At 43.5% G+C, this 13,150-nt stretch overlaps 1 protein-coding gene across 2 annotated transcripts in view; it reads right to left on the reverse strand.

Annotated features, from left to right (window-relative positions):
- Positions 1–6,004: 6,004 nt before the first annotated feature.
- Positions 6,005–13,150, reverse strand: part of SAR1A (secretion associated, Ras related GTPase 1A) — a 7,454-nt gene continuing 308 nt past the window's right edge. For both annotated transcript variants that reach the window (XM_015422357.1, XM_015422349.1), the window contains exons 2-7: positions 11,720–11,794; positions 9,869–9,988; positions 9,403–9,468; positions 8,237–8,340; positions 7,535–7,666; positions 6,005–6,523 (exon numbers count right to left, since the gene is read on the reverse strand). In XM_015422357.1, the coding sequence (XP_015277843.1) occupies positions 6,407–6,523; positions 7,535–7,666; positions 8,237–8,340; positions 9,403–9,468; positions 9,869–9,988; positions 11,720–11,777 (597 nt within the window). In that variant the 5' untranslated portion in view covers positions 11,778–11,794 and the 3' untranslated portion in view covers positions 6,005–6,406. The remainder of the gene's footprint in view (positions 6,524–7,534; positions 7,667–8,236; positions 8,341–9,402; positions 9,469–9,868; positions 9,989–11,719; positions 11,795–13,150) is intronic.

The raw sequence follows: 13,150 nt of genomic DNA on the forward strand, positions 1-13,150 counted from the left end.
TGGGACTGTCATTCCACACCTGGCCCTGTCATTCTAGCTCCTGAACACTCCTGGGACACCCTGGGGCTGTCATTCCACTGTTGGCCCTGTCATTCCAGTTCCTGAACACTCCTGGCACACCCTAGGGCTGTCATTCCACTCGTGGCCCTGTCATTCCAGTTCCTGAACACTCCTGGGACACCCTGGGGCTGTCATTCCACTGTTGGCCCTGTCATTCCAGTTCCTGAACACTCCTGGGACACCCTGGGGCTGTCTTGAATGAAAGCCCCAGGGTGTTCCAGTTCCTGAACACTCCTGGGACACCCTGAGGTTGTCATTCCACTGCTGCCCTGTCATTCCAGTTCCTGAAGACTCCTGGGACACCCTGGGGCTGTCATTCCACTGTTGACCCTATCATTCCTGTTCCTGAAGACTTCTGGGACACCCTGGGGCTGTCATTCCACTGTTGCCCTGTCATTCCAGTTCCTGAACACTCCTGGGACACCCTGGGGCTGTCATTCCGCTCTTGGCCCTGTCATTCCAGTTCCTGAATACTCCTGGGACACCCTGGGGCTGTCATTCCACTCTTGGCCCTGTCATTCCAGTTTCTGAACACTGCTGTCACACCCTGGGGCTGTCATTCCACTCCGTGGCCCTGTCATTCCAGTTCCTGAACACTGCTGTCACACCCTGGGGCTGACATTCCACTCTTGGGCCTGTCATTCCAGTTCCTGAACACTGCTGGGACACCCTGGGGCTGTCATACCACTCTTGGGCCTGTCATTCCTGTTCCTGAACACTCCTGCTCCACCCTGGGGCCGTCATTCCACTCCGTGGCCCTGTCATTCCAGTGTCTGAACACTCCTGCTCCTCCCTGGGGTTGTCATTCCACTCCCTGGCCCTGTCATTCCATCCCCAGAGTAGTGTATTTGGGCCCAGAGACCCTAATGGAAAATCCGTTCCGCATTTTTATTGCAACTCTACTTGTGCTGTAATGTTTTCCAATGGAGCCCATGCAAGTCAATTGGCATTCCTCGCTCCCATTGTTTCCAATGGGTCTTCCAGCGTCTCCCATTGTTTCCAATGGGCAATCTTGTCCTTCCTTTTAGTACATCCCCTATTTACGTACAATCGGGCTGTGAAATCTGAACTGCATCCAGAGAAGGGGATAAAACTGAAAGGGCCACACGGTTGGTGTGCGTTTGTGTCAAATCTGCTAGCTTTCTACTATTCTTAACCCACAGTGGTGCAAGTCCTTTTCTCTGAGACAGGTTCTGATAACACACGACCCCAACTGGGAAGAAGATTCTAATGGAAAGGGGCCCCGAGACACTGCGGCGCGAGAAGCTGGGCGGAGGAACCCAAACAAACCGGCTGTCCCGGACCCGGGAGGCGGCCCGCACTGATCTTCGCGCGTTTCGCCGCTTGCATCGCCATGGCAACGGTCGAGGCCGTGTCTTCGCTTTGATCTCCGAGGGGGAAAAAATCCTCCACGAAGCACGCGACAACTGACAAAAAAGGGCAGGTGATACTTCTATTGCGCACGCGTGGTTGTACATCGACCTTTTAAAAAAGACCAACTTCCGCTCCTTCGTTGGGCCCATAGAGGTAAGTGAAAAGGGGCGTTTCACTCAGACCTCTCTTAAAGTTCCGAGTAGATAGAATCTCTCATGAGTGGCAAGGGGTGGAAATACAGGAGAATATGAAACGCCCTCCACCTTTAAAGGGCAGGGCTAGTTGCTGTCTTCTATCTTCTGAAATGATCGTGACCTCGATCCCCCATCTAAATACATTATTGTCTCTTCTTCTAATAATGTTGGCAGTGGTAGGTTTTAATAGCAGGCAGACACAATCAAGCACGCTGCTATGCACTGGGTCTATGTGGGGTCAGCAGTGTCTATTGTGGCTGGTGGTGGTTTGCTGAGATTTGGATGGAGGTCCCTCAAATCCCGTTCTGCCGAAACCTTTTGGCTGGGGATGCCTGGGATTGAATCCGAGAGCTCGATGCATTGCAGTGAAGTTGCTCTACCACTAAACCATGCCTACCCCTACCCCTCATAGCTTGACAACAAGATCTCATAGCTCAGTGGTAGAACACTTTGCCTGCGACTGGCTAAAGGTCGATCTAGATAATTGTAAACAGATCCTCATTAATGGTTTGTACATGGAGACGGAATAAAACTACCGTCATATTGCAGATCATATCTTAAGTCTATGGGCAGCACCACAAGAATCATGCATCCACTGCTTCATGACACTGCCATGGTGTGGAAACATAGTTCTAAACCACAGATCCTCATGATTTTTTCGTTGGGTCACCCCAAACTCAGTATAAAATCGCATATCGTGTCCATAGCCACAGATTACACCAGAAAAAAGGTGGATCCACTGCCTTGTGGCACTGCAGTGGCACAAGCACATGGTTCTGAAGTGTGGGTCCTCAGAATTTCTGTGTCACTTCAAACTCACTGTCAAGTCACGTATGTCCATAGCCACAGACTTCACAAGCATCACACATCCAGTTTTGAAAACGTATCTACTTCATTTATATCCCATCTTTCTTCCCAATGGCATACATCATGCTGTTCTCTTCACTTAATTCCTAACACCAATCCTGTGTGTTGGGCTGAGTGTGTGCAAAGTCGTGCAGCCAATGTTCACAGCAGAGTGAGGATCTGAACCTGGCTCTCCCATATCCAGTACAATGCTCTAACTACTAGACCACACTGGCTCTAGAAAAACAAAAGACTAGCTATATAAAGCTCCCTCCAGAACTGAATATGGGCAGGTCTACTGGATGAAAGCAGGGTGCAAGGAAAAGTTCACTGTGGGTGAGGAGTTTTTCACACACACACCCTCCAAAAACACTCCCAGCGGCAATATCTAAAAAATGGTGGGTGGTAGAACTTGGGAGAAAAGCAGCTCCACAGGAATGGAAGAGGATCTAAACACTGATTCTTCAACCCCATCTGCAATTTTCTGCCATAATAGTAAACTGCCCATTTTATTCAGAGGGGAGGAAGTTAAATTGGATATCAACTGGATAAATACAGGACCAGGTGGAACGGTCCCAAAGCAACTGACCAGCAGCCATTCACAAGTGCCAGGGTGGGGCAGGGGGAGATAATACAACACTACTTTCAAGAGCACCTTTTGGGGAGGGCTAAAGTCTTCACCGACATGAGAAGCATGTTTCAATATATGCCAGTTGTTTCCAAATGTAACTCCTTTTTATCACAAAACTCAAGAACAAAGCTTGATGACCAACCCTTCTCAGCACCCCGACAAATCTGCCTAGTGTGTAGGATACCTCTCTAACCACAAACCTAGAAATTCTGAACCACCACGCAGGTCCCTAAAAGATACACTCATCACTTGCTAGCATTAGACTCCAACCAAAGTCCATTTCTAGTTCCTAATATTTAGTCCTAATAGCAGAATTCTGGAATGGAATAAACACTGAAAATAATGCAGCTGTTTCAGGGCATCCCAAGCAGAATCTACCATCATGTTTTTTATTTTAGGCAGGAGGGCACCTTAAACATGGCGTCAGCACATATTACAGCCCAAACGGGATACAGTTGATACACCTGTGCAAATTAGGCTTTGGTTAAAATTGATTAAGATGTTCACTCACTCTTTTCAGGCAACTCCACATCCAAAAAGGTTTTCTTCCTTTTATTCTCCCCCCCCCCCCCCCCCACCACCAACACCGATGGTACTTTTACATACTGAAAGAATTACTAAAGGGAAAATTTTAATCCTAAAAACCTTCACTGTAACAGAACACCAATAGATTGTTCAGACTGCCATAAAAATACTGAGAACACTACCGTGCTCCTGACCCCTCCCCTTCCAATGTTTAACTCACTATTATGGCCACATTCAGTCCACTGAGTGTGAAAGTGATTTTTTAAAAAAAACTTTTATTAAAATGTTTTGGATACAGACAAACCTCTCTCTGCAAACATGTTTCACGTTTCCAGAAATGGGAAGTTAAATAATTTTGCTAACAGAATTATGTTCTCTTGACTGTCCAATCTGTAGTCCAATTTCTAAAGTATATATTAACTTTATATCCATACATCAAGGTGTTAAGACTTGTCTATTGACAGTACATGGCAGGCAGAAAGGGGGAAAACAGGGCAGAGCCATTCACAATCACTTTCTCCAGTGGCTAGGATTACCACCTTCATAGAAGGCTGTGCTCTGACTGGGCACCAATCTTATGGGTCTGCTTAGGACATCTTTTTTAAGCATGGAACCAGAACGTGCCATTTCAGGTAAGGGTGAGCAAGTCTCATGTTGATTTAAGAGGAACCATCCTTTTGCATTCCTTGAATGTAACAGCCAAGTAGAACTTTAGGTGCTCAGTACTGGAGATAGAATTATTTATGTCTGATCAACAAAGTCAAGAGTATTGGCTGGGTCACTATAGTCTGGTGTGGTTCTCTAACACCTCCTTGGCACCAAACCCACAGGCACTTTGGCCTAAGTGAGAGTCACGGATGGATGAGTGACAATCCTTCTATAGAAAACCCACGGACTTCACAAAGACAGGATTAAAGAACTCAAACTTCAGTGGTGAGATATGCTGCTATTTTGGTGGTGAAGACACAGGCGAACAGACACAAAATGACTAACGTTAGAGAAGACTCCTCTTGATCCTGGAGTCAGACTTCTGTCTGGGAGCCCTCTTGATCCTGGAGTCAGACTTCTGTCTGGTTACCCTTTTCAGGAATAGTCTGCTATTTCACAGTTCTCCCGATCATGGTTCAATGTGACTGTCTTGGGGTAGACCATTTTGCACTTTGCAAGTCAGACCTATAAACATGTACAACTTAAGTGTATCATTTCTGCAGTACATTCAACTCTTTGTTGACAACAAAGTATAGCTGCATTACAGATTGCAAGAGAGCATTCTCCAGGAGACCACTTGGCACTCAAGTGTTTACGCAGCTTTAGGTAAGTTGAAACAAACTGACATGCAGGAGCATTAGGCAAAACTGATAGATTCCATGGTTGAAGTAACTGCATTTTCAACACTTGCAAGTAATAGGTAATCACCACCAACACAAGAAACTTTGGGGCTTCCAAATGTCAACAATCTTAAACCTCTCTTTCGGTGAATTAATTGTTAAGACAAAGGGCACAGGACCACAGCAGCCAATCAAATTACAATACACAATTCACAGCTTCAATATACCTGTCTGCAGAACAAGTGCCTGAAGCATCACAGCCTGTGTTCACCTGCTACAATGCTGTGTTGTATTTCATGTTTTGTAACAGAGTCAAGAACTAAGCCAAGATGTTTCCAGACCACTAAGCCACTCTGAGAAAGATGTCTTACTTTTTTTACTTTTTTTTAAAACTAAAAATGAAGATGTGGAGACAGGAATGGAAATTCAAACACAAGCTCTGTTGAATATAAAAAAAGAAAAGGGGTTAGTTTACATTAATAGCATTATGATATGCGTTATGTTGGAACACTTTAATGCTGTAGTAACCCATCAAAACAAATTCATGATTTATACTGCTGTGTGCAGCAACAGCCTAAAATGTAGAACAAGTAATGACCCATAAGTCTGAGAACACTGCTGCAGCTGCAAAAGAGACGGCGAGAAAGTGATCATAACTTGTAGAGGTGGTAGCTGCATTCAGACTCCAACCCAATAAGGACATGGAAAACTAGAACAAGTGTCCCTGTGTGCGTGCTCTGTTCCCCCCACCCCACCCCAGACTAAAATCCCTGTAAATTAAAAAGGAAAAGAAATCATTGCACAAGTGAGTCCCAATAGCACCGTCTTCATGATCAAGCAGTGTGACACAGCATAACCATCTCACCGGGCAATTAAGCCCCACTCTGTTTACTAAAGATTTTGAATATCATGATAGCTGGTTCAATAATTTGGGAACTACCTAAATACCTTAGATGTTTTTTTAAAAAAATTCCTAACAGATTCTGGCACAAACAAGATGAATGCTAACAGGGGGGGGGGGGGGGGCGGGGGGGGGGCCAGGGACCTAAAAGGGACACCATTTACATTAAACACTTTCTTTAAAAAATATAATTGCTTTTTTTAAAGTCAATTGGCCACAGTGGTGAGACATGTTCCCTTTTTCAGCCACTAGAGTACCGTGTGCAGAGCTTTGCACCCCAGCTCACCAGTCCCACTGTGACTGAAAGCCATGGCTTACACAGGAAGCAATGGCAGCCGGAAGTGACAGCCTGCACCAGCGTACAGAGTGTAATCTCCCAGGCAAGAGGAAAAGAATTGTGTCACCACTGTGATGTAGGGTAACTGAAGACAGGGATCTCTGGGTCACTGCCAGGATGCGGTCGGAGAGCCTTCCATGTTCTAATAGAAAAGTCCATAAGGAAGCTGTGAGCAGGATCAGTCCAGAAGTAGATCCATCTCTCCAAATATCAGTCAATGTACTGCGATAGCCAACGGAAACCTTCACCGTAGCCTTGTCTCTTCAGTACGCTACACATGAACACTTCCATGGGGCGTGTGTTCAAGTCCTTCAGTGGCACATTTCCCTGGAAAGTCAAACAAGAAGTCATTTGTACAGATTATGTTACCTTAGGCTTTGAAACACACAGAACACACATGAAATTGCCTCATACTGAATCAGACCATTGGTCCACCATCAGTATTGTCTACTCAGACTGCTACCGGCTCTCCAGTGTCTCAGGTATTTTACATCACCTACTGTCTGGTCCTTTTAATTGGAGATGCTGGGGACTGAATCCTGGGACATTCTGCTTGTGAAGCACAGTCCCTACCCTCTAAATACAAAGAGCATTTGCTGAACATTCATCTAGTTCAACACAGATTTGCCACATGACCATTCTATCTTTTGAGTGCCACAGCTACATAACAAATCAGAACTCCAAGAGACAGAAACAGAACTGCATCCTATGCTATATCAACAGAAACAGATGCAAGGTAGCACAAACAGGTGCACTGACTTTAAATTGGTCCATTCATATTCCTCACATGCAAGTTTTTCAGACATGACTTATGGTACAAATTCCTCTACTCAAAAGAGCAAGAGGGGCAAAATCCAAGATCAAGATCCATCTCCATTAAGCTCTTGTAAGCCTCAGTGAAAGGTAAATAATTTTATTACAGCTGTAGCTAAGACTTGACTCTGTACCTCAAACAGATTAAGAGGATATTTGCAGATATTCTCCAGTATTTTAAAAGCCACTAAAATTCAATTTATTTAGAAATTTATACAGCACTTTTGTCCCCAACAGGGAGGCAAAGTAGCTTACAATGTTACCCCCCCCCCCATTTTAATCTAACATCTACCTGTGAGGGAGGCTAGGCTGAGAGATGGTGACTAGCCCAAGGTCACCCAGCAAACTTTCATGGCAGAGCGGGGATTCAGACCTGAGTCTCCCCCCTGACACTGTTACAACTAGACCATACTTTACTCTGACTTTGAAATATACTTCCATTATGAGATGAGAAACTTTTGAAAGATGTGGATTTTATAACACAGCATTATTTTTTCTTACTTTATAACCAGATTTACACTTTACCTTTCCTGTGGTCTGTCCATAAAGTCCAAAAATTTCTCGCAGCTTCTCCTCACTGATAGCTTCTGGTCTGTCAATTTTGTTACCCAAGATAAGAATCGGCACATTGGATATTGTTTCATCAGTCATTAGTGCCTAATGGTAAGAAAGATAATGACTTGTGTCATAAAATATTTGCAACAAACCACTAATGATTAACTTGCAATGAGTGCTGCTGAAAACAATTTCTTGCCAGTAGGTGTATTCAGGCTTGCACCAAGATTTCTTCTATTGTGGATTCTCACAGAACTTTATTAAAACCTAATATTACAGTAGCAGCATCTCAAAATAGGGCTTGCCTAACTCTATCTCAGGTCATTTTGGAAGACCAAGATTTTCCATGGGCTGAAAGGAGCCAGAAAGTCAAATTCCCCACTCTACAATATGATCCTCCACATACTAACTCCCAAGTGATCAGAGGGCCACAAGCAAAGAGCAGGAGTGGTCACTGTTAGTGCCGTCACTAGATAAGCAGTCGTCTGAATCTCAGCTCCTTTACCCACTTTTCCATTTGGGTTCATCATGCTGGATTAATGTACTACATTTCCCCCCATTTGAACACATACAATACATCTTAAGGCAGTTTCTTGAGGAAAAAAATATTCTGCATAGCCAGAAATACAAAGCATAATGGCAACTGTATTGTCAGTTAAAAATGCTACATACATTAAGCTCCACTTTGGATTCCATAAGACGTGGGTGATCTGCACAATCCACTAAAAAGACAATCCCATTAATTGCTGGTAGGTAGTTCTTCCAAACACGTCGAGCTACAAGGGGAAAATGTGCCCATAAAACGACAGATTAGGAAGCAATATAACCACTACAAGCAAAGCTTGACAAAAGGTGCATTTAAAGCTGTTTCTGAGCTCCATCTATTGGAACACTGTGACTTTACAGGATTATCCTTTTCACAAATGTCATTTTCCTCTTCTATATTATCTCAGTAATTTGAAACAAGCTTTAAGTGATGTCACTTGGTTACTAACCTGTCACATTCTTATGGCTGCATCTTGACACTAGTTGGTTTTGACTGTCTCTCAGTGTAATGTGTCCTGCCATACTCAGTACTAACATACACAGAAAGTTCTATCCATGGAGAAATTCTACAGCCATTTCCATGACCACAGTGGTATTTTAGACTTGTTCCATGACAATGGAAAGATCTGTGGGGTGTCTCCATGAATAGCACAGTTCATACAAAGCTTGTGTTACATAAATGTCATTCCACAGGACCACCCTGTCTGGCTAATGAAATGTTATTAGTAATACTTTGTCTCAGAAGAAGAATGTCTTGTCAGGTTGCAATCGACTCATGGCTATCCCATCCATGGGGCATTCTAGGCAAGACACAAACAGAGGTGGTTTGCCATCGCCTGCCTCTGCGTAGCACCCCTGCACTTCCTTAGTGGTTTTGCATCCAAATACTAACCGTGACCAACCCTGATCAGCATAGTGTTTCTGCAATTTTATTATGCTACACTGGTATCCTACTAAACTGATAGAAAAGCAAGATGTAACTGAACTACAAACAATGTTAGCCAAAGTGACATATCCCAAAAAGTTTAGTTCTTCAATATAAAAAGAACACACAAATGAAATTATTAAGTGAAATCCGCTAAAACAATCAGGTTCTAGAACATCAACATACAAAGGGAAGAAGGGATCTCTGAGGTTATTAAGCCAAGCCAAGCCAAGATGAGATTTAAAAAATCAACTAAAACCAGTACCTTGAAAAGCATACCCAAGACTTTCATTCTGTTTCAAGGCAATGATATGTAGCCTGACAAAATAATTAACAGAGAGAGAAGCATAGCATCTGCTAGTTTTACCTTGCTCATGTCCACCAAGATCAAAAGTTGTGAATGTCATTCCAGCAATGGTCAACTCTTCTGAAGCTAGAGAAGGAGGAAATTGATTTATGAGCCACAGTAACATTGGCACTGATGATTACTGTCTCAAGTGAAAGTACCCGCTGTCAGAAGCAGAAGGCACTCAAGATACATAACACCTTAGCCACATTTCATAATTCAAGGTTAGGAATAATTGCACCCATGTTGTACTATGAACTGGGAGGCTTGAAAGTATCATGTAGAAAGTCATCTGCAATAACATGCATGTTCTACACAATCTCCTGCAAGCACTGTATTTCAACACATAAGGACTGATAAAAGCTTAACATTCTGAAACTTCTTCTGAAGCACTCACCTACAATGAGGACTAACCTTAGTAATCTACACCAAGAATTTTAAAAATCAGAAGGACTATACCTGTTAACAACAGCTAGGCAAAACTTACTTGGATGCAGTGTAGGAACATGCTGGCCCAATCTGTCATCTTTTAGCATGTGCAGAAGAGTGGTTTTGCCAGCATTATCCAAACCCAGGAAGACTAACTTGCCAGACTTCTTGTATAATCCTGCAAGAGAGAAAGGCACATGCAGAAAACTCTAAATCGAGAATGTTATTCAGGATCGCAAAAACAACCATGGGGAGATTGTGAAGCATTACAAGACGATCTCTTTAAATTGGGTGAATGGGCAACAACACAGTAAATGAAGTGCACCTTGGTTAAGTCTAAGGTGATGCATACTAGACCCAAACAAATCCTGACTTTAAATATATGCTGATGGAGTCTGAACAACTCAGACTGAAAGAACTTAGGGTTCTAGTGGAAAGCAGTGTGCAAAAGCAGTGAAAAGGGTAAAGTCCATGTTAGGAATTACTAGGAAGGGGACTGAAAATAAGATGGCCAATATTGTGATGTCCTTGTATAAGGCCATGTTGCAACCTCATTTGGAATACTGCATGCTTTGGTCACCATATCTTAAAAAGAATATTGTAGAGCTGGAAAATGTACAAAGGATGGCAACTAAAATGATTTGGGGGTTGGAGCACCTTTGCTGCAAGTCTGGACCTTTTCAGTCTAAAGAAGAGACAGCAAGAGGGGACATGATACTGGCTTATAAAATTATGCCTGGGGTCGAGAAAGTGGAAATTGTTTCTTCCTTTTCCATAACTTCAGGGCACCCAATGAAACTGTTAGAAAGTTGTTCAGGACAGACCAAAGGAAATACTCCCCCCCCCCAATCAAGTAATTAAGTCGTGGAATTTACTGCCAGTGGAGATAGTGATTGCCAGATGCATAAATAGCTTTAAAAGGGTGTTAGACAGATCCTTGGAAAAGAGGGCCATCAATGGCTACTAGCCATGGTGACTGAAGGCAGCCTCCATTTCCAGAGGCAATAAACCTCTGAATACTATTGTTGGGAGGCAACAGCAGGAGGACCTCAGCCCCTATGCCCTGTTTGTTTGGCTCTTCATGGCAACTGGCTGGCCAAGGTGTGAAGCAGTATGCTGGCCTAGATGGACCACTGGTATGATCCAGCAGGCTCTTCTTCAGTTCAAAGCGCTGTTCAATTAGAATCAATAGATTTTCTTGATTATTCATGCTTTTTTCCTTGACCATTAAGCTATCAATTTTGAGGAAAAAACCTCAAGACTATTCAATTATTTCCTAAAATTATCTATTAGACACCTCTCCAGTGCTAATGTTGATGCTGCTTCATGCAGAAGGATTGGGCTGGTGCAGCCTAGGAAACGGAATTGCTACTTCCTCTTATCCTGTACCCAAATGAGCACTCTTCTTTCACCTAGGACTTACCTTTTGCTTTCTTGGTACTGGGTTGTGTGCAGTTCTACTGCAAGGCAACAAGATCTGGGTTTTGTAGTTCAATTTCCAATTTTAGTATATGTGCGGCCGAAGCAAGCACGATTTTGTAGTTGTGTAACTACCCCAATTCAATTGGATAACACACACTTAGAGCAGAACAGAGAACCTTAGGATAGGATTATAAATTAGCCAGGTTTAAGAATTAAAATTTAGCATGGTGTCCAAGGTAGACCCGCCGGTGTGTGGGTACAATGGCATACAATCAACTGATAAAGAAAAGAAGGACTGACCTCTGTTGCAAGATTCTTATCTCTAATGAGATGAAAAACAAAGAGTGGTGGAATCACTGACAGATTACACGCACTATTCCTCATAACCATCAATAACAGACTGCATGAAAAACGCCAGTATAGCTGCACCCTTATTAGAGGCATTTCAGCACATTACAATTTTGTCTTAACACATCTGAAGCCTTACCTAGAAACTGCAGCACACTGCTGAAGCCATTGTAGATCCATTCAAATATGAACGACATTGTGGGAGATCAACTGCCTAGAGGGTAAGAAACATATTTGGTTGACAGCCTTGCTGCAAACCAGAACGTTTCATCTGTCACATTTATTTATGATCTAAAACACTGTCAGTTAAAGCCTGATATCCAAGTACCAGCAGGAAAAAAAGTAGAAAAATAGCTCCTTCACTGGTTTAAAGATGGCGGGAACAAATCAATACATCTCTTCCCAAGAAGGATAAACTATCAACAGCTTACACAATAGCCTCTATGTTCTCAATTCTCTGTAGTAGTATAATTTACATGCACAGTAGGTTAAAATAATCTCATATGCAAAAGCAAAGTTCTAGTCCAAGGGGGGGGAAATGAGACTACTTCAAATCATTAGTACTCTCTTTATAGAAGAGAGTGCTTACTACATGCAACCCATACACATCACAATAAAAAGGGTAAAGAAGACACTAAAATGGCTTCACTTCTTGTGTTAATGGGAGCACAGCCCTAAAGATCTTTCAATGCATAAGCGGCCAGAAATCAAACCGCACTGGTGGACTTTAACACCAGTACAGCTATTTAGTTGGCATTTGGCTCACAGCTTCTTCATATACCCTCAAATTGATTCATTTGACACTGAAGTGTATTTGTTAATTAATTCAAATATGGACTTCCCTATTACAACAAAATGAACCCACCAACTTTTCTATCTCAAGACAGAATTGAATATGCTGACCTGAATCCTTCTGCCCTCAATGCTACTTAATGGACCAAACAGGACCAGAAATTTAATCCAAGCAGCCCCCAAGTACCCTAAGCTTGTTTTCACTGAAAAGGTTTGGAGCATGGGAAACAATAAGTATTATTATCTTCTATCTAGATGGTTTCCACACAGGTTTTAGTTTAAGTGACTTGGAGCACTTCTGGAAGTTATAATATATCCACAATAAGCAGTTTCACATTATCTTTCCTTGATGCTCACAATGAAAACAAGTTTAGGGAGAACTCGGCATTGCACAACCCTGGACAGCACATCGTTGCCCTGGAAGACCGCTAACGGGACTGGGCGATGATAAACTCCATCTCCCCCAATGGGGCTCATGATCCCGAGAGAGAGAGACAAGAGTCAGCCACTGAAGGTGGGGCGCTGACACGACTCCGGAGCCTGGATGTAGCGGGGCCCCAATGGCTGGCCTTTGCCTGACAACGACAGGCAGGACTGGCCTGTGCTGCAGATACGAGGGGAGGCAGAGGAGTCGAAGGGAAACGGCTTTTGTCCAAAGCCACGTCGTGTGGTCATGGTTGAGAGACCCCTCGAAGGCGGGGGGGGGGGACACGTCAAACCTCACCAGGGAGACGGAGCCACGGGGAAAGACGCCCGGGGAAGGGGGACAAGGAGCGGG

This window comes from Gekko japonicus, unplaced genomic scaffold, assembly GCF_001447785.1.
Source record: "Gekko japonicus isolate JY-2015 unplaced genomic scaffold, Gekko_japonicus_V1.1 scaffold1094, whole genome shotgun sequence".
NCBI classification, from domain to species: domain Eukaryota; kingdom Metazoa; phylum Chordata; class Lepidosauria; order Squamata; family Gekkonidae; genus Gekko; species Gekko japonicus.